General features: G+C 60.3%; 3 protein-coding genes across 3 annotated transcripts in view; 1 reads left to right on the forward strand and 2 right to left on the reverse strand.

The window, feature by feature from the left end:
- VOLCADRAFT_105500 (uncharacterized protein) overlaps nt 1-374 on the reverse strand; it is a gene marked incomplete at its 5' end in the record, with an annotated part of 4802 nt that extends 4428 nt beyond the window's left edge. The window contains one exon of the mRNA XM_002952406.1: nt 264-374. Within this exon, the coding sequence (XP_002952452.1) occupies nt 264-374 (111 nt within the window). The remainder of the gene's footprint in view (nt 1-263) is intronic.
- A 1953-nt stretch (nt 375-2327) lies between these two features.
- On the forward strand, nt 2328-8776 carry VOLCADRAFT_105501 (uncharacterized protein; the record flags this gene model as incomplete). Its single annotated transcript, XM_002952327.1, has 10 exons — nt 2328-2486; nt 2559-3395; nt 3872-4486; nt 4640-4716; nt 5023-5134; nt 5248-5406; nt 5831-5984; nt 6317-6611; nt 7034-7184; nt 7569-8776. The coding sequence occupies 10 exons, from the start codon at nt 2328-2330 to the stop codon at nt 8100-8102; spliced, it is 3093 nt and encodes a 1030-aa protein (XP_002952373.1). The 3' UTR covers nt 8103-8776.
- A 237-nt stretch (nt 8777-9013) lies between these two features.
- On the reverse strand, nt 9014-20570 carry VOLCADRAFT_93068 (uncharacterized protein; the record flags this gene model as incomplete). Its single annotated transcript, XM_002952407.1, has 20 exons — nt 9014-9055; nt 9470-9493; nt 11532-12024; nt 12466-13604; nt 14106-14166; nt 14625-14845; nt 15061-15216; nt 15500-15742; nt 16220-16339; nt 16591-16674; nt 16836-16880; nt 17039-17106; nt 17525-17696; nt 18160-18336; nt 18531-18623; nt 18785-18889; nt 19401-19558; nt 19764-19929; nt 20367-20408; nt 20448-20570. 20 exons carry the CDS (start codon nt 20568-20570, stop codon nt 9014-9016), a joined length of 3732 nt encoding a protein of 1243 aa, XP_002952453.1.
- Nucleotides 20571-20938: the final 368 nt, after the last annotated feature.

Consider the following 20938-nt stretch of genomic DNA (forward strand, 5'->3'; position numbering starts at 1 on the left):
TCCTTTTAGCTGGATGCGGCTGTCGTGGGAAGGCCATGGGACGTAGTGGCTTAACCCCGTGCGACAAAGAGGAGGGGACGGGAGGGAAGGGGAGAAGAGGAGAAAGGAGAGGAAGAACGCGGCGGCCCGGGGCCCCGCTTAGGAGAGCAAGCGGGCATTTCAAACACACAGGACACCGCTTGAGGATTCAGGGAAAAGGAAATCCGCCGAATCGGACGAGGCCCAACTGGAAGCCGCCTGAGTGCCGGCTGCACCCACCGCACCTGCTCCAGGATTTGCTCGTAGATGCGGCGGAATATGGCCTGAGAAAGGGGTTGCGGGGCTAGTGTGAGTGTGAGCGCTATTGCCTTCACCAAGCTAGCGTTTACGCACATATGTACGGCTAATGGTTCTCCCCGTGGCCCGGTTTTACATAACAATAACCTCGGGTTAAAACCAACATACAAATAATCTCATACATACAGGCATACGCACATGCGGTGGTCAAGTGTTGCTGTGGCGGTGAGGGCTGTGCTACGCAGGTTCGCGCATTCAATGGAACGTTTCTTAGAACACAGCTCTACCACCCTCTACAACATCGGCCCGTATGGCCCCTTCCGTGCTTTCCTGTCTCCCTCCCAAGTGGCCCACTGGGGCAAACTTTTCTGATGTGATCCATGAACGCTCAGGCCCACTACAACCACCACCACGGCGTTTTGGAATCGTCGAATTGTACTCATGACAAATCCAGAAGAGGCAAACGTGGAGGTGCCTCCTGCTGGGGCGCTGAGAACAGCACATATGTGGAACTGGCCTTTTTTTCCGTATGGGGGGTTCCTAATCGGATCTGGCGGGATTCGGTTATGGTGTTTGTTTCGCCAAGCCGCCCTCAGCAAATTAGGGAATCCGGTAGCGCACAACCTCCGCGTTAAATGGAAACCGTAAAGAGGGCTACGAGCTGGTAAAGACAGCTTTAAATGTCGAGTGGATTTTATGGATGCGTGGGCCGGGTCGCTGGGGCAAGAGAACGCTTTACCGAATAGAGTTGGGACCTTGCCAAGCCTGTTTTTCCAAAGCGAGGATGTGAACCATGCATGCATCCGAGTGCATGCAAGTGTCTGGGACACCCCAGTGGATTCCCCCATTTCGTTCATGGGGAGTCTGGCGGCTTCCGTTGTGCCTTGCGCTGGCGCAAACCCAACGGCTTTCCCCCTGCCGGTTTCCGGTCTTGTGTGTACCCTGATCCACACACCATGGGAAAACGATGACCCGGAGTCAGCTGTGGCGCCGAATAGTCCTCATGGTAGACTACTGGCAGGCCCCCTCCGCGCACTGACGTAACACAACCTTGCTGATAGCTGACGCCTCGGTGGCGCAGCCCCGTGAACGCTCGGTACAAGGCCTGATCTGCTGCTATGCGGCTTTGAGAAACACTAGTCCAGGAGGTTGAGTAATGGACACGATGGCATAGCACTGGCAAACGCCTCCACATGCTTATGGACCTCTTCGCCTGGTGCAGAGAGCAATGATTAACGCTCGCCTAAACCACTGATGCTTGTTCTAGTCGATAATATACAGGGAAAAGGCTGTTTTCCGGTGAAAGAAGCTCGTCCTCCCGAGGCCGTAACAACGAACCAAAGTCCTTACATCATTCCTGATCACTAAAGCATAAATCCTATACAAAACTTGATCGCTATGATATCTATACCTTTGGTGCTTGGGGCTTTAGCGCACGGAGTGACGTACTGTACACCACTTGTCAAGGCCCTGTGCTCCGGCGGCTCAATCCTTTCTGTTGGCTCATGTTTCATCCTTAAAGCTTTGGATCGTAAGGAGTAAAACAAAACATTTTATATGCTCTTGTTGCTTGGAAGAAAGACGCAAGCGAAAGTCCCCCTGGACCAGTCGGACCCTGGAGCTTCTGCCAGGGAGGCCGCACTTGGACGGGGCCCTGGGCTCAGTACCGACAGAAGCGTATTCTGTGCCTCCCCGGCGCGCCTGGGCGTGCGCCCAGGCTCGGAGGCGGCTGTGTTGACAGTGGATTGAAGCACACGCCTTAACTACGCGTCTCGCCCAAAGGGTAAGCCCTCACCCTCGAAACACAGAGGGACATTATATTATTGAGATAACTACCTATAGGGCTATAAATTATGTTGCTTTACTGCAGCTTCACTCGGACTGCGTTTCAGGCAAGCGCGCGCAAACTGACCCACCGACCCGTGCTCGTCACGGAGGTGTTCTCGCGGAAAGGGATTGTGCGACAGTGAGGGTTACAGTGACAGTCTCAGGCAGCAGTGACGCCAAGTCAGCGTTGCCTTGGTGTCTTTGGAGGGCGCTCTTCAAGCATCATGCAACTCCAGCCGGAGCTCGTCATACATCATGATAACAGTTTACGAAACCAAGATGGCCACACGGCAATCGTTGTTGCATACAACCACGCTGGACAGCAGCTGGACGCCAGCGCACTGGACGCAACCAGTCTGGCCGCCACGCTGGAGCTGCACTCCGTGCACGCACTGGACCAGCATGCGCAGGCCGTCATGGACCACGCCACCCAGGCCGCCATGGACCACGTGCAGGCATTAGAACACGCTCAGGCAGCCATTCAGCAGGCGCAGGCCGCACTTGAGCACGCGCAAGCCATGGGGCTGGAGCACCACGCCCACATGGTCGATGAAGCGGCCCTATCCGCCAGTGCGATTGTCGCCCATCTGGACCAGCAAAAGCTGCTAGATGCGCAGCAGGCCCAGCACGCGGCGGTCAGTCATCACCTGGCTGCGGCTGCTGCGGCTGCCGCTGCAGCCAGCGCTGGTGCTGCCGCAGCCGAGGACCCCGAGGAGCAACAGAAGCAGCTAGATGAGCTCGCGGCTGCACAGGCGCAGCTGCAACATCTACTGCCGCTTGATCTCACAGGCGCTGATCCCACCGCGGCTCAGCTGCACCTCGCCGGCATCATGCAGCAGGCGCTGCAAGTGGTGGAGCAGCAATCAGCTCTGCAACAAGGCCTGCATGCGCTGCCGCCTGGTGACCTGGCGGTGCAGCAGTCGGCGCTGTTGGAACAGGCTATGGCACTCGCGGCCCTTGCGCCGCTTGCCGGCACCATGCCAGGCATGGATGCCACCGGGCAGCCAATGTTTCAGCAGGTCTCAGACGCGGGCGCAGCGGCGGCGGCAGCAGCCGCGGCGGCAGCAGTCGCTGCTGCCGCTGCGGCGTCCGTGCCGCCCTCGGTTATCGCTGCACAGCAGCAGCAGCCATCGGGGCTGTGTTTGGTGCAACAGCAGCAGCACGCAGTGCGACGAGACCGGCGGAAGAAGCTGGGAGAGGGCGATAGTATGGACGGTGGCCGGGTTGTTGGCGATAGGAAGACACGCAAACGCAGTGAGAAGAAGCGCAAGCGCGCCGAGCGCGAGCTGCAGGTGGGTGTGTGTTTGCGGGCGCGTGTGATTCGGGGCCTACGCAATGGCACGCGGTTGCCGCTTTCTTGGCAAGTTACGGATGGCCAGGCGGCGGTATGTAAGGTGACCAGCGGACGGGCTTGGATGGGCAGGCGATGCGGGACTTAGATTTTGGTACGACGCCATCCACGCGGAGTTACAATGGCCTCTCTAGAGCCGCAGCTGTGGGGCCTCTTCCTCCGCCATAGGCCCCACAATGCTGCTGGTGTGGGCTTGACAACAAAAAGCGCTGCTGCTGCTCAGCGGCAGCTGCTGCACAGCGCCGCAAAGGGTATACAGCACATGCAGATACATCTGGCTCAATAGTGGCCAAGAGGAACTGCTGAAGGTTCCGGTGATGTGCCGTGCCTGGAGATGTGAACTGCTTGCCGTGCACAAACAGGCGCGTCTCAACCTCTCCCCTCCCCAAACACCCATGGGACTTTACTCCAAATCAGGAAGCTGCCGTGGGCGATGATGACGATGACGACGACTACGCCAGCACGGGCCTCGCCGCAGCCGCGGCGGCGGCCGCCAAGCTTGCACGGGTCCAGGCGGCGCAGGCGGCGGCAGTAGCCGCTGCTGCAGCCGCTGCTGGCGCCGTCGGTGCGCCCAGCACGGGCGGCATTGCGCTGGCACCTGCGCCCAGCGTCGGAAGCGCCGCCGCGGGCGGACCTCAGGGGGGCTCGCAGCAGGACCTCCCTGGCGGAGCGGAGCCCATCGGGCATGACGCCATGGGCTTGGACTCTGGTGACGGGTTCCGAAACCAGGCGCAGAGCCTCGTGGCAGCGTTGCTGGCGGCGGCGGTACCGACCCAAGGGTCCGCTCCTTACCAGGGCCTCGGCTCGTCGTATGGTGGCCTTGGGTCGGGAGGCGTGCCGGGATTGGACCCGCAGGCGCTTGCGGTGGCGGCGGCGGCTGCGGCCGCAGCAGCGCCGCAGCTGCCGGGGCTGCCATTGGGTTTGTTTGGCGGCAATGCGGGGCAGCTGCTAGGGCCGGGCGCTGCAGGAGGTTACGGATCGATGACTGACGACGGCTCGGCGGGTTTGGACGGGTTGCAGGACACGGTCCAGGTTAGTGTCGACGGGCATCAGCAGCAGCATTCGGACGCTACGGCAGCGGCGGCGGCGGCGGCAGCTGTCGCGGCGGCGGCCGCAGCGCAGGCTGCGCAGCAGCAGCACCATCAGCAGGCGCATCAGCAGCAGGAGGGTGCGGTTGGATTGCAGACGACCACGGCGGCGGCGGGTTTGTTAGATCCTGCCATGATGGAGCTGAACAAGCCGCAAAGAGGCGGTCCTAAACGGTGAGGTGCTTCACGGTATCAGGCGAAGCTGTTTGCACCGTTTCTCGGCAGGTTGTCGGCTCAGCCCAGCGGCATATCGACACCTACGTCGCTGGGTCCCTATTTTGTACTGCTGTGCCCCACCTTGATTCTATTGCGCGATGTCATGCTCGGTGGTCCGAAGCTTCACACAGATGTAATCCTGTATTCCTGTGTTCAGGAAGCCCGGCTTATTTGCCATTGTTCCGTGCCTTTTGTTGGAGCTGGTTTGACAAACACCTGTTTACCACACCGCGCCTTGGCACACGTGCTTTTGCCGTATTGCAGCATGACGACAATGTCCTGGAACGAGGACCTGCAGCGGACGGATGTGAAGTCGGGACCGTTTAGTCAGGCGGAGAGTGACGCGGCTAAGGCCGCCGCACGGCAGTACGCAGAGGTGCGCCGGGTCGGGCCGAATGCTATGCATGCGCCGCCATTCGTAATCGTACCCCATCGTAATTTCCAATCCTTCTACCCCTACCCATTGCCGACATTAAAAACATACGACAGGCGCATGGCAAGAGTTGTACGGACTGGAGCTGGATGTTTTCTCTTCAACGGGAGGGCATGCACGGCATGATTACGATGATTTCCGCCGCCGTACCGCACCGCACACGTAAATCGCTGTGGGCACACCTGACTCGGGTGCTGCATTCGGGCAACTATAAGGTACGCGTGCGGATGGGTGGCAGAAATGTGTGAACAAGTGGGCAGAAGCCGGAGGCCAGCGGATGCTAGACAGCCTTGGATATACGGGTCCCAGATCGTGTTCTATCCACGCACCAGGCATTATATTCGCGACCATTATATTTGTGCGCATGTTGTCCTGCTTGAGGGAACTGATCCCATCACCAGCAGCAGGCCCTAACACACCGGATCGTACATATCGTTGAGGAGGGCCTGGTTGGTTAATTGTGCGTTGTGGGCGTGCATGCGGGCGGGTGGGCCCATCCCGCTATGCCGCGACGGCGTGAGGTGGCGGCAAGGAGACGGGAACATCGTTCTTGCCTTACTGTACACTTCACCGCGCTGAGCTGCGTCGTGCCGCCTGGTGGCATCTGCGCTAAATGCTCGAAATGTTTGTTTTTCGAAGGGTCACTTCACGGAGGAGGAGGACCGGCGGCTGCTTGACCTGGTGGACCAGCACGGCCGCAAATGGAAGATCATTGGCCAGGAACTGGGCCGATTGCCGGAGCAGTGCAGGGACCGCTGGCGCCACATAGGGATTAACCAGCAGCGGACCACCGGTGAGTCTCGAGGAAACTAGGCGAGGTTGGTGCCGTGTGTGAACCTGGGCGGGTGCCAAGCCAGGGTGCCTTCAGCTTCCTTCAGCTCTTCAGCCTTGCCCCGCGCCTCGCTTCTCCGCATGTGCCCTTGTTAAGTAACGAACAAACACTTTGGCCTCTCCTGATCGTCCCGCCCGGGCCGTCCCTGTCGTCGGATTGGGTACATTTTTATTGGGGACAGCGGCTGCGTGATTGAAGACAACGGCTGCATGTCAATTGAATGCATTTTCCTCTAATAGTCCCGCCTTGCCGTCATGTGGCCCTGACTTGGCTCCGGCTTGTCCCCCCTTCAGGTCCTTGGAGCCAGGAGGAGATGGCACGTTTGCAGGTCATTGTGCAGGAGCACCTGGATAGCAAGGCGCGGGCCGAGGTCTTGGTGGATACCGGTTTGAGTATGGCGGCAGCGCTGGGGGTGGCAGCAGGTGGCGGTCCTGACGGCGGCCTGGGGCTGGGCGGTGTGGGGGCTCCTGGCGGCAAGGGGCCCGGATCCGTGAAGGGCTCCCGGAGAATTGTGCTGGATGGTATTAACTGGGAGGCGATTGCAGCGCGGATGGGGACGCGCAACCCGCAACAGTGCAAGGAGAAATGGTGCGTGGACTAGTTGCAGCGGATGGGCAGAGATTCTGGGGATTGCGAGAATTTTGTGGGCAAGTGCGTAGGTCTGATGAGTGTGAGTGGGTTGGGGTAAGCTCCACCTACCCCCACGGTAGGCTGGGAGGGAGGCTGGCTGAGGGGTGTCACCAATTGGGATGCCTCTGTCTCGAGGGAGCTGTGCGGTGATTGGAGCGGGACATCCGCCTCCTTGTCGGGCATTTCCTGCCCTTGCCGTCCAGCTGACTCTGCATCCGACAATCGGCCGGTTCCCCGAACCTCTTTTCGCGTTTCCCGTTCCGTGCGTTGGAGCGCGCCTAGAAACGTTCACGCGTCAAGAAGGTTACTTTCATCATATCGAATCTGCACCTAGTCCCTTGTGTACATCTGCGACTCACTTTTTCGGCATGTGAATGCAGGTATGATGCGCTCTGTCCCAGCATGGTGAGCCGTGGCGAGTGGGGTCCCGGTGACGACCGGCGCATGTTGCGGTCTCTCCTGCTGTCCGGTGCAACACGGGAGTGGGAAGTCAACTGGGACTCCCTGGTGGAGGGACGCACGGCACCCCAGGTGCGAAGGAACGCAGGGCTGCTCCGGGGGGGGATGGCGGCAAGGAAGGGTAGGCATGAGGTCGAGTTCGATGAGCTCGTTGGGCAGGGAAATCGGCGTGCGACACAGGCATCAAGAATGTTTTACAGGCGGGACGGGGAGGGGGAGGGGGAGAGAACAGTACGGGAAGGACCACACAGGCATTCACGGGTTCGCACACATCGGCACACGTTTTACCGTAGGATTCCAGTACGTACGCAAGAGGATGGTACACATTATGGTAACGGTGCCCGTATCCACATCGTGTCAAGCGGCAAATTCTCGCTCGTTACTTTCTGGCTTCAAACGCTCTCCGTCACGCTCTGCTGTCGCTGTCCCTGCCTCCTTCTGATTGTCCCTACGCAGTGCAAGCGGCGTTGGCGATTGATGCTCAAGTGTGTGCCCGACCATCGCAACATGGAGTTTGATGCCGTGCTACAGTTTCTCATCGATAAGTACGCGCCCAAGCTGCGCTCGCTGCAGGCCCAGCAGGCGGAGCAGCTCATGCATCAGCAGGAGACGCTCCAGCAGATGCTGCACCTGCAGGGCATGGGCCTGGTGCCGTCAGCAGCAGGCGCTGACGCCGGGGGCGCCGGTGGTGGCGGCCCGCTGGACGTTGGCGGTCAGCTAGGTGTCGGCCCGGGGCTGGGGCCGCTGGACGCGCAGCAGCAGCAGCAGGCAGCTGCGGCCGCAGCCGCGGCGGCAGCTGCCCTAGCGGGTCAGACGGGCGCTGGGGGGGTGATGGGGCTGCCAGGACTCGACGGCAATGCTGCCCACTTGGCAGCAGCGAGTCAAGAGATGCTGGCGGCCGCGGCAGCTGCTGCTGCGGCAGCCGCAGCCGCGGCTGCGGGCGCAGCCGGAAATCTTGAGAATGGCAGTGGGATGGTCGCGGCGCGGTAGGCACGGCAGTTCGTATGCCTGCTCTCCTGCATTCCGTTTTGGTCTTGGTGAACAATGCACGAAGGGCCGCGGGTATGTGGCGTGATGACAGGCAGGGCGACGGATTACAGTGAGATGATGAGCCGACGTTTAGTTTAGCAGATCTACGTGCTCGGTGAGGCCCTAGTAAACGCCTACAGGGTGGTGTGTAAGCAGTTGCGTGGTTGCAGTGAACAGGAAAAGGGAAAAGATCTTCAATCTCCCGCTGGCTCACCAGGTGCGAGGTTCACGAGGGACACCCACCGGACAGGGACTGCGTGCGGAACCTTAACCTCTTGGGAAACTACTAGCGCACGTCGTCCCTGCCGAGCAGGCTAGGTAGGTGCCATCCCGCTTGGGAAATAAATTGGAGTTGCGTTGCTGCATGTGCGTGTCCACATTGCCGCACAGTCATGCGGGGCTGGGGATTTTGGCTGACGCCTTGCCTTTGACTTGGGGTCATGAACACTCGGGTTAACGCAGCTAAAAGAATGGTGGTTACTGGTCGGTTCGCATTGGGCGGCTGCCTGCGTTTTCTGGTGCATTTTGGTGGTTGTCGCACCTGGCCGAAGAATGTATCTCACCCTAAAGAAAAGGCAGATGGGAAAGGGCATCTGACGAGGGAACATTTTGAAGTGTTAAAAAAGTTGTCTGTCACCGACTCCTGGACCTGCTTATGGCGGCTCGAAGGTTACCGAAGCAAGACGCGCGGGCGGGCGGATTGCGAGGTGATGAGGCGAGGCGCGGGATGGTGAAGGGGAGGGGGTGAGATGGGTGCCGCGTGCAGTACTGACACTGCTATGGTAGCATGGTGCGATAGGAGCGCAATACACTGTTGGGTTTAGTATTAGGCAAGCAGGAGTTGATTTTCGCGGCAATATAGCCCTAGGCGATCAGATCTTGACACGCAGCCCGTCGTGATAAGTGGGAATGTCCTATGGAGTTGCGAATGCAGAGGAAGCGGTGGGGCCCTCATTCTCGCGGCCTCGGGAGGGGAAATGAGAGTGGGGCTCTTTTGTTGAATGGATTTCGGCTTGCTTGGCGCCCCTATAAAATTGGGGAAGTCCCAGCTGCATCTGGTGTGTGCGCCTGTGTGTCAATGTGTCTGTACGGAGGCTACGCTCCGAGACAACACTAGATACAATGGGGGTTTAGAGCAGGACATCTCATCTCATTGTAGCGATAAATTTTGCCACTAGAAGTGAGAGGAGCGGAGTCCATACGGACGAACCTCTTGACAGCCCGACGCGCTGTGTGTTCCCGGCCTCCAGGATCAGCATGCGTGTGTATCCAGACGTCTTGAGTCGGAGCTATGCTGCCAGGTTGAAGATGGCCTCCAGCTGACTCACTGCTCTATTTCGAGGGTCGCTGCGCTTCGGGCAGACCGACGTCGTAAGGGGGGGGGCGGCAGGCGGACGGCGGGCCGCCACAGGTGCGCAGCTGGCGGGGCTACCCCACTCCCAACGCCACGATGCCCGCTTGGCCGGTGGGCCGTGGTCGTGCGCCTTGCGTCGGGTTCATTCGGGTGCTTCAGCGTGAGTGCCGAGCTGTTTCTTTTGTCGTCATGTGCTTTAGCACCTTTTGATGCTTTCATGTGTCGTTAATATGTGCAGTCATCCGTTGAAGTGGCAGGTAGCCTTCGGGAGTGCAAAGTATTGGGCCAGTGAAGTGGTTAAGCGACGTCAACGGTGTGTAGAGAGTTCGCGCTGGGTGGGCTAAGCGGCGGGCGGAGGTGGCAGACGTGTGCTGGGTGCGGTGGATGGCATCCATCCAGCTGTGTGTAAAGTGAGGACATTGGCGCAAATTGGTTTCCGGGCTTCTTGAGGTGGGTACTTGGTTCTGCTGCGGCTTATGGCTTTTGTCCAACCCTGCGGGTAGGGCTCAGTGGGGGTTGTTGCGGTGTGCTATGCCCCGCTACGCAGCGTGCATTGTGCGGCGGTGTGTGCAACGGGGAGGCAATGCGTGTGGAAGCGCCAAAGATGGGCAGCAGCGCAGGATGATGGTGCGCTTGGGAGCTCATCTCTCGTTTTTCCTTCACCTGTTTGCGGTGGGCTGACGGTAGGTTAGCAGGACAGCGATTGAGGACTCCCTCTGGGCAGTTTGGGCAGCAACTGTTTTGGCCGGTACCTGGCTTTTCATAATACCAGGGCCGCCGAGGCCGAGGCCGGCGAATTTGCCTAGAGCGTACGAGGTCGGCGCACATGCTTTAGGCTAAATCAAATAGCATGCAGGGTGACATGGCCTCGCGTTTCTCGCTTGCCCAGCCGAGTCCAGCGCTTAGCCGTCTGTGCTGTGACTGGGATATCCGCAACGTATGCGCATCGAGCCCCAGCCAAATTGGATAGTTCAGGGTTACCAACCTGATAACTTGAATCTTCATGCCGTTAACAGCCGCCAGACTACTTCCCAAGCTGCTACTCACACCAGCTGCCGCACGACGCACCCCCACATGTCGATTCCGTCCTATGCGCGCACACCCGTCCAGTGTTTACCTACAAACTTTGTCGGGTGCTGAGGGGCTATGCACAACCACCCACCCGCACAGCTACAGCGCCCGACACCGCATCATACACGCGCACAGCTGCTGCTGCTCCGCCGGCCGGAACCTAGGTCCCCGTTCCACCGGGGCGCCAGGGCCAGCAAAATCCCTTTGCTCCAGGGACCTCCTGGCGTTTCAGCAAGGATACGCAGCTTCCGTTCGTTCGTGCAACCTCCTTTCGATCATCCGTTCGTTAGCCCATGGCTGCCCCCACGCCCTCCTTGCGGCCCCCACCACCGCGTCCACCACAGCTGCTTGAGCGTCAGCCATCGGTCCTTAGCAAAACCTGGCGTGTGCACCAGTTCATCTCAACATCGCGTCACTATACACCGCTATTGCATACAAGGCCCAGCTCCCCAGGCAGTTCACGATTGGGTCCGTCATTGTTTGATGCGCCTTCACACAATTGCACAGCTTACCGGTGTCCATTTCGCCAAATCCCTAACACCCTTGTAAGATGGCGGGTTAATCTTCAGGCGACAGATTTGCTCCATCCATTCAGTGCGCACATTCATTCATGCAGTTGGTACACATGTCCACCGCAGTTTTAAAGCGTGTGAAGGGTCATCACACTCAACATCATGCGCACTTCCCATGGACGCTGCGGTGATATGCGGCAAATACCCAAAACGACACGACGAAAAGGCTCGACCAGAGCGCCGCAACACATGAGCCCCCCCCAATGCGGTCCAACGTCTGGTACACTCTTGCCCTGGCAGCAGCTTCACTCGTTCGTGGTTCGTCTTTCCCCCCAATGCGGCCCCAACATCCTTTCTCGTTCCTATCAGGCGATCCACGATCAGGCCCCATCCTCCGAGAGAGACCTGGCACCATCAGTCTGCCGGCCAGCTGGCGCTCGCCACCCCACGCACGTCGTCCGCCCCGGCCTCGTCCCGTACCACTGTATAGCTGCGCACCCGCTGCCGCAGCGCCGCCGCTGTTGCCACCGCCGCCGCGGCCTGCTGCTGGTGCTGCTCCCGCCGTCGGTGCAGCGCACGTAGTGCCGCTCTTTGGGACTGCGTCTCGCGGCCCGAAGCTGTCAGGCCTACTGGCGGCGACGTGCGGGTGGATGCCGCCGGAGCCGGCCCAGCGGTGATGGCGGCAGCGGCTGATGACTGGTACTCGTCGATGCTGCCCAAGGTGTCCTTCATATTGGTATTAACGGTAGCAGCGGCTGCCAGATGGTCAAAGGTCGTGACCAGTGCACGCGGGTGCGTGCTGGCGTTCGAGTTGGGATTGGAGCTGGAGTGCTGGCGGGGCTGGCGGTATCGATCGTGGTTGGTGTGGCTCGCGTTCTGGCCGGAGGCGCCGGAGCGCGGCGGGGACAAGGAGGCTGATCGACCCGGTTCGTCGGAGGTCCGGCGCCTGGAAGGAAAAGGGGTCATTGATGTGTGGGGAGGGGGGCCCGGCAGAAGGGAGGGAAAAGGACATGGAGCGGAAGCAAGTGAGATCAAAGCAAGTGATTGGGGAAGAGAAAGCGGAAAGAATGAAAACGACACGAAAAATGGAAGACGGATGGATGTAGGGCAAATTCCCAACCGCGGCCACGAAAATGGCGCGGGTCGCCGCATTGCAATTTGTACACCCGCACATCCGCAACGTCCTCCAGCCCTCCAAACACGTGCCTGTTAGGAAATACAGATTGATGAAGATCACGCATAAAATTACACAATTCGCCCAGCCTGGTTTTTGCCCAGTCCCGAGCACCTCCTACACTGATCGCTGGGAGGGGTAACCCCCTCCCAGCGCGCTGACCTCCCGCCCCGGCACCTGACGGGAGATGAGCTCAAGGGACCGCCTGCTGACCTTCCGCCGCGGTTACCCACGCCGCCCTCATCTGGATCGCTGCCGGCGCTCTCGCGCTCGACTGGCTCCGCAAACTTCACCACACGCGCACCTCCTCCAGCTCCCTCCGGCGAGCGCTTTGCGTTTTGGAGTTGCTGCTGCTGCAGCGGCGGCGGCGGCCAGTACGGTACCCCCGGCCCCGCCACGGCGCCCCCTACTGGAGGCATACCCCCCCAGGGCGCTACAAGGCCGTACGGGTATGGATAGCCGTAGGGCTGAGCGCCGGGGAATCCCTCCGCGCCCGGGTATGTGGGCGGCGCTAAGATCGGCATCAGCGTCGCGGCCAGAGGCGATGAGGAGGTGGAGGTGAGCAGGGGGCTTAGCGACAGGGGAAAGGCCGGCGCCGACGGGACTGTTCCTGCCACTGTCAGCGGTAACGCGTGAGTGGGGCTGTTGCCAGGTAAGGGAGCGCCAAAGGTAGGAGCGGGCTGCGAGGTGAAGTCCTGTATCCGCCAGGCGCCCATCGGCGACGACGGCGCACCGCCAGCCGCGGCTGCGGCCGCCGTTGCCGCTGACGTGGCCATGTACGCCGCCAGCTGCATTGCGCACCTGTCACGCTGTGCCCGCACCTCACTGCTCAGCTCCATCAGACGCTCATTTTCTTCACGTGCAGCCGCCAGCTGCGACCGAGCGCGCTCCAGCTCCCGCCGTAGCTGCGGCAGCTGCTGCTCCGGCGGCAGCTCTGCCCCCTCCGGTCCCGGACCGCCGCTGGCAGGCGTTGCCGCGTCGTTCTGGACCTGGGCCTCTGACGCGTTGAACGCTGGGAACGCGGCTCCGACGGCGGCGCCAGCTGTCGCCTCCTCCGCTGCCACCGCGGCGTTCGCTGCATTAGCGGCCCGCAGATGCATGGCACGCCGCCGCAATGCCCTATTGGCAGCCGTCAGCTCCTTCACACGTTGCCGTAGGAACGTTACTTCCGCTGCCACCGCAGCGGCTGCCGCCGCCGCTGCGGCGCTGTCGTGTGAGCCCGTACCAGCAGCCGCGGGCGATTGCCCTGCCGGGGCTGCCGCTGCCGCTGCCGTGGCAGCTGTTGCAGCTGCAGTAGCGACGGCCCGTGCAGCATGCAGCTGACGCTGAAGCAGCTCCACATGCTCCAAGGCCTGTGCAGGAAGAGTGAAGTGGCATAGTCATAGTTCGCAGTACCGTCAGTTCGGTGTTTCGTAAAAGCCTTCTACGGGAGGCGGGTGGTCACCGCCCTATGGAGCCACGCTCAATGCACCGCATCGCTTCGCCGTCAAGTCCTTGCGGGCTATTTTGCCTTCCGTACACCCTCTCTCGTATGCATGTCTTGGGGACCTTGCCTTGCTTTGCCTGGCACATGACAGGAAGCACGCATCCGCGCTCATGCCTGCACCAGCGCTTTCACAACGCCTTCCAGGCGCGTGTGCATGTGTGCGTGTGTGTGTGTGTGGAGTGTGCGTTGCAGCTAGCTGCTTCAAAACGTGGTCCCCACCTGAACGAGCCGCAAGGTTTGACGTGGCGTGCACACTGCTCACTTTAAGTCTTGGCGTCAACTGTGGTTCCTTCTTAACACAATCACGCACGCGTACATACACACCAGCTCCTGCCCGCAGCCTCACGTCAATAAACCCCACACACACCTGCTGCAGGTCCCGGTCGCTCTCCTGCAGCTCCGCCATGAGCGCCGCTGCATTCCATTGCCTGCCCACATCCACTGGACCCGTATCCGCAGGACCTCCAGCCGCTTCAAAACCGCCTCCGCCGCTGCCGACACGCCAGCCCTGGCCCAGCTGTTGTTGTTGTTGTTGCTGCTGCTGCTGCAGCAGCAGCAGAGGGTGCTGCATGAGCACGCTGTCCGCTGCAGCGCCCGCCGCCGTCTGCAGCGCCTCCATTTCCGAACGCATGACCGCCAGGGTGCTCCTCAGGCGTTGGTTCTCCGCCTCCACCTCCGCCAGCGCCGCCTCCGTCGTCGCGACGGCACTACAGCGGACAGACGGACGGATAGACCAGGTGGAAGACGCAAAACAAGGGTTTGTCGCGAGTTAGCCGCGAGTGGAGGATGAAACCACGGAACCACAGGCGCCCGAACCCGTGCTTCCCAATCTTCCTGCCTAGCCACAACGAGTTACACCAGGACGCATTTTAGGCCCCGAACGCACCTTGCGTCTGTGGCTGGACCTTGCGAGCCACCGGCGGCGGCCCCTGCCTGCTGCTGCTGCTGCTGTTGCTGGCCCTCAACAAGGCCCAGTCGGGATCGGTTAAGCGGCCTCAGCAAGTTGTCCAGACCCTCCTTGGAATTGCGAAGGTACTGAGCAGCGCGGGCCGCGGCCGCGGCGGCGGCAGCTGCCGCCGCCGCCGGGCTCCAGGGACGGGGAAAGTCCTGCGTGGCACAACGCCCCGGCCGGGTCGGGGCCATGGTCATGGTCATGGTCCAGAAAGGGTTAGGAAAGCAGAGTAGATATCGGGGCCCAGCGGTATGCTTTATGGTGGACATTAATGGGCACACAGAACTGGCTCAGCACGACAAATGGCCTTCCCTTAGAAAGTAGAGAAAGGACCCTATGATTGCCGCAGCCAAGCCTTATGTCCGCCTACCTGTAGCCCTAGGAGGCCGGCGGCAGCGGCGGCGGCGGCAGCTGCGGCGCCTGGCCCCGACGACGGTCCCAGCCAGAAGGACGCGGAGCTACGAGGGGAGGGCGGCAGGTCCAGCAATGGCGAGGCGCCGAACTCAGGCAGTGAGTCGTGCGACTCCTGCGCCAGTCAGGTAAGGAGGGCAGACACCGGGTCAGTGAAGGAGTTAACAAGGGGAACACCGTCAACACGGCTAACACGGCCAGGGAGGTAGTAGTCCAGTATTCCAGGAAGTATTCCAGGAATGGGTCTCCTCACAAGCTCCCGCCGGATCCCAAGTGAGAAATCAAAAAAGCAAATAATCAAATAATGTCTCTGAGGCCCTGAACACACACGCCTACACGAGTGCGCTTCCTTCCGAAGTAAACAGGCGTGCGCACATGATACACAGAGATGCACACACCTGCAGCGCCGCGAGCGTCAGAGCCGCGGGTCTGCCGGCCGTTAGCTGCCGGTGCACAGGGCCACCGCCGGCGTCAGGACGTGTTGGAGATGGCGGCTCATCGCCATCTGCGGTCCTAGGCGACGGCGCGGCGGCACCCTGTGCACCGGCTGCGGTGGCGGCGCCGCCGCTGCCCACAGGCCCCGCCTGCGCTGCCGCGTCCCGCGTCCGTGTCGTACGCTCCAGGCAGGCAGCCAACTGCTCCTGCGTGCCGTACGGCCCAGGTGAGAAAACCGCTGTTCGAGATAGCACGAGTCAAGACGTCGCGAGGTAGCTCCTCTCCATGCGTGCATGCATGCATGTATCCATGCATGGATACAGCCTCGGGTCGGCCTTTTGCCGTGCAGGCCCAGGTGCTCTGTGCGGACCCAGGCGAGAGGGGGCCCTCCTTCCTTTCACCTTCCTAGCTCGAGGGGGCTGTGATGGAACATTGCACATGCACTCCCGAGACCCGGCGTTCTCCGTTCCCCATTAGGGTGATGTCCCGCTAGCTGCTCTCGTGTTGACTTCCATTGACATTGAAGGAAATGCGCATAAGTCTTACACGTGTTTGAAAATACAATTTGAAATTTACATGCTTGTGAAGACAAGGACAAATGTATAACACGCGACGCGTCGCTTAAATGTTGACTTTTTAGGTAAAGCTGCTTTCCGCTTTGTACACATTCCCCCCAGCCTTACCCGAGCCACCTCCAGCTCATGCTGCCGTTGCTCCAGGGAGGCCTTAGCTTCCGCTAGCTTCTCACGTAACTGCCGTACGTCTTGCGCGTGCTCACCGGCGATGTCCCGCAGGCGCCGCTCCTAGGTTTCATCCGCGAAGAGGGTTTTTCAATTGACTGAGCCGCGAGAAGTAAGCGCTGAAGATGGCAAGAGGAAGTGCGTACGCGTGCTTTTTATGCGCTGTGTGCGTTTGTCGGAGAGAGATAGGACGTCTCAGTGAGTCCAACTGCAAAAAGCATGTACACCACGGCCCCGTGAAGGAGTAAACCAGAGGCAGCACAAGCAGGACGTACACGCATCTGGCTCCCCACCCCACCCGCTTACGCACCCACCATATCGTCACGGTCCCGCCGCATGGCCTCCGCTGCTGCTGCCTTTTCCACCGCCAGCTGCTGCTCCAGGGAGGACGCCCTGGACTGAGGAGACAGCGGCCACAATCACGAGGGCCAATCCTCGTCACAAGAACTACTGTATCATGACGGAGCGCTAAAGCAGGACGCCACCGCGAGCTCTGTGCTTTACGAGTGTGTGTGTGTGTAGCTGTGTGTATGTATGTCATCAAATCATACCGCCGGACCTGGTACGGACCCGGGGCCATGTGCATGTGGGTGCGAATGGGGACCTAGGTGGGGAGTATGGGAGGTGGGGTACTGAGCACGTTCTAGGGGGACGCGTGTGGTGGAAATCCAAACCGAGCGGACATTCCCACCCGAGACTCTCGACTCGCAACCCAGCCCATTCATACAACCCCGGTCTTGGGCCCACAGGCCGCACACACACCTCCTCTTTCGCCGCTCGCAGCTGGTTCCGGAGCTCCAAGGCCTCCGCCTCCAGCTGTGAGCCACGGCCTGCGAGGTAAGGTGAAATGCCCGACCTGCATTTGTGCAGATGTATTTTTATCCGTACAACTTTAATTTGCCACAAGGGCAAATGGATGCGTATATGAATGTGTATACGCGTTGTGTATGTGTGTTGTGCGCGTTTCCTGGCTTGGGTGGGTGGGGAATGCAGTGCAGGGGTCCAGATAACCGGCAAGCCAGCCGCCACAGTGTGGATGTCGCCAATTACAGCGCCCCCCTGAGCCTCTTTCCATTGGCCACAACCAGCCAGCGTCTTTCTCGTCACATGTGCTGCTTTCTACACACACACACACACGAGTCATTTGCAACCTTCCCTACCCACCGCGGTGCCACATGCAGAAGGATCTGGCCCGCCAGCCCCACTGCCCGCCAGCCCCCCTGCCCAAGCCCCAGCCCCGCGGCTCACTCGTTGCTGCCTCCAGCCTGCCCCTCAGCACCGCCACCTCCTCCCCATGCCGCCGCTGCAGCAACGCAACGTCCTCCAAACACTGACTTCGGAGCTCTTCAAGGCACTGCTGCGCGGTGGACAGTTGCTCGGCCAGCTGGATCCGGTACGACTCGTACGATTCGGTGGCCACCTTGGGGGGTGTAGGCGGATGATGCGTGGCAAAGATGTGTCTGTCATGGGGTATGGGGTATGGCTTATGGGTGCGTATCACTGCGTCGGTTAACTCGGGTTTCGACAACACGGCAGCCGCCAAGAGAAAGGCAGGCGAGGGATGGGCGGGAGGGCGGGCGGGCAGCACAGTTTCAGACATGGGGGGCGTACTGGGCTGGAGCTACGGGTCAGAGGGTAGCCGTCGGCATCCGCCCCAAGAAGGTTCCCAGCGTCACTGGCTGCAAGTGATGTTCCCACCTCACAACTGGCCTTCAGGCATTATTAAGGTCATCTCTCCGTCCCTCAAGTCATTAAGCCCACTGCCATTGCTGCCACGCACGCGATGCATCGGATGGCTGCTCCATCCGTTCATCCATGCTCGCAACAAGCCATCCGTCCACGCAGCAGCACCTCCTCCCGTCTAACCCATTCCAGGCACCTACCCTCAGCTTGCTCTCCACGTCAGCGTGCTGTTGCTGTAGTTGCCGTACAGTAGCATCATGCTCCCGAGCCCGCGCTTCCAGCTCCAGCTCCAAAGCGCGCAATGCCAGATCTCGATCTCGGAGGTCGCGCCGGACTACCTGGCGGAAAAGGAGAACCGCGGAAAACCGCTGTTGAATCTAAAGGCGAACAGCCCGAGCGAAGGTCCCGGGTCAAGGGACTTGAGGGAGTGTTTGCATGTCGTAAGATTAGGAGCATTGAGTCCAGATATGGACCCAAGCCGCGCGGGGCTAGGGGAGAGGTGGAAAACGGAAATTCACTTGTTAGCAGCCTGGTTAGAAAGCCCGGGCCACGGTCATGCAGCAGAGCTCACCTCTGTTTGCTGCAGCGCCTGCGCCTCCCGGGCCGCCGCCTGCTGCAGCTCCTGCTGCCGCTGCTCCGCCAGACGCGTAGCTGCGGTTGCGGCCTGGAGGCAGGTGACGATTTTGGGCATGCGTGGTGGGCTGCTACAGCGGAAATCGACCTACTGGTGACAGCCATTTCCCCCCTTGCTGTGGCCCCGGGAGCCCTGTATCACCATCCTAACCCAGCCCGTCCTCGGCCACTCGCCTGTTTGAGCTCCTCCACCTCCGCCAGCAGCCCCGTTTGGGCCTCCTGCAGCTGCTTCTGGAACGCCGAGCTCAGGGTTGCCCGTTGCCGCTCCGCCTGCTCTCGAGCCTCCTCCAACTCGCGCTGCAGGGGCCGGATTGGATAGAATTTAGGCGGTATAAGCAAAGCAGCGTCGGTACTGGTGGTGATAAGAGGTGGGTAGTAACCATAGCAGGCAGGGAGGAAGCACGCAGGCCAAAATAGTGCCATGGGCAAGGGCCATTGGGGCGGGCGGGGACAGCAGAGCGGCGCATCTACATCCATTCCCTCGGCATCCGATCCCGGCATGCCAACCGCACGTCGCTAGCACGTGACAGTACAGCGTTGGCTCATTACTGTCCAGGCACAGCACACTGCAGTTGTATTGCGTGTGGGGCCTTTCTGATGCATGTGGGTCGATGTGGCTCGCATGTGGGTACAAGGGTACTCCTGTGACTTAATCGTCCGGGTGACGGCGCCCCAGAAGGTGTGCGTCCAAGACTAGGTTCGACCAGGTCAGGCCCAATACCTGGCCCGGAGCGCAACACCTGCAGCTTCCAGACAGGACCGGACCGGCACACGCACTACAACGCCCCGCCCGGCACAAAGCACCGACCTGCAGGGCCCTGCGCGCCACCTCCGTCTGCTCCCGCTGCCGCATGAGCGCCTCCACCCGCCCCAGCCGCTCCTCCTCCAGCAGCTGGGCCAGCTCCGCCCGCTTGGCTGCCAACACAAAGCCCTGCTGCTCGGCAGCCGCACGGGCGGACAGCAGTTCTGCACAAGCAGAAGCGGGGGAGGAAAAGGAAATGTGACACGACAGCACCACGGCTCTACTTCTGACGGAACGAGGTGTGACGGCCTGGTGGTTGTCATGCTTAGCCCCAAACCTGAACACGCGGAGACCGCGTGCAAAGGGCCCGAACGCCGTAAACGCGGCGCCCTAAACAGAGTTTGTTCGTCCCTGGCCCACAGGCCCCACCAGTCTGCAGCTCAGTCACGACTTGCTCCAGCTCCAAAACCCTGCCACGCAATGCTGCGTCTTGCGCCTTGTTCCGCGCGGACGCCTCATCGTATGCTGCCAGCTCCTCATCGCGCTGTCGGAGCAGGTCCAGATTATAAAGGAAGTCCGCCCTAAGGGCCTCGAACTGGTGTCACCGGGTGCGTGTACGTTTTGAGGGATTCGAGAGGAAAGAAACAGGATGAAACGACGAGCCGTTACGGGGTGGGAAATGCGGACTGCGATGGATGTGCCGTTTGTGGTACGCTGTATGTACTTGGATTGACGGGTGGGCAGGCGGACTCAGAACGAAGAGGCTGGTGCATGTCAGGCCATGTCACGCCGCGCACCATTCTGCAACCCAGTATTGCAGCACGCTCATCGGATGCACTCCACCCATACTGTTAATCTGTAGTTGCTTGTAAGATGCAGCAAGATTTCGGACTTGGCAGAGGCTGTGCCTATCGAGGAGGAGCGTTGCGTGTGGGTCCATTCGACTGCACGTTGACAGCAAGCTGTCTGTATATCTATGTACTGCAGATTGGGGTGGATTGGCGAAACATGTCGTGCCCATGGTGAGCGCACCTGTTGGGTAAGGGTGCTGAGGTCCTGCTCCCGAGCAGCGACCTGTGTATGGGGTTCGGGGGAACTGCTGGTGCTGCGCACCCAAGAACTTGCAGAGCCTGGAATTGGCGGCCAAACCTGTTGGTCCAAGGATAGTAAGGTCTTACTCCGGAGCTCAGCCAGCTCCCTCTCTCGTTGCTGGAGTTGCTCCAGGCTGTCGGCCATTGCCGAGTCAAACTAGTCGATGCCGTTAGCTCTCGTGAACCGTTAATCATTTATCCATTTAAAATTATATTTAATAATAGCTAATATATATAGTCATCTAGGACACGGGTAGTGCGTGCCGCAAGCCGTGGACGACAGCGTCGTTAAGAGCGCCAAACCCTCAGGGCATTTGCGCCATAAATTCAGCTTTCCCATATCACAGTAAAGCCCTATAGAAAGCGTCAATCTGAAACCCAGCATAGAATAATCTGAGAAGTCAACGGTCGTACGGCGAAGAAAAAGAAACGCCTTCAGTAATACACACAAAGCAAATGATCCGTTGGAAAGGCCATGAAGGATTGACCTGTTTGGATCCTTTTACCCGCGCC

The sequence above is a fragment of the Volvox carteri genome (genome assembly GCF_000143455.1).
Source record: "Volvox carteri f. nagariensis unplaced genomic scaffold VOLCAscaffold_29, whole genome shotgun sequence".
NCBI classification, from domain to species: Eukaryota; Viridiplantae; Chlorophyta; class Chlorophyceae; order Chlamydomonadales; family Volvocaceae; genus Volvox; species Volvox carteri.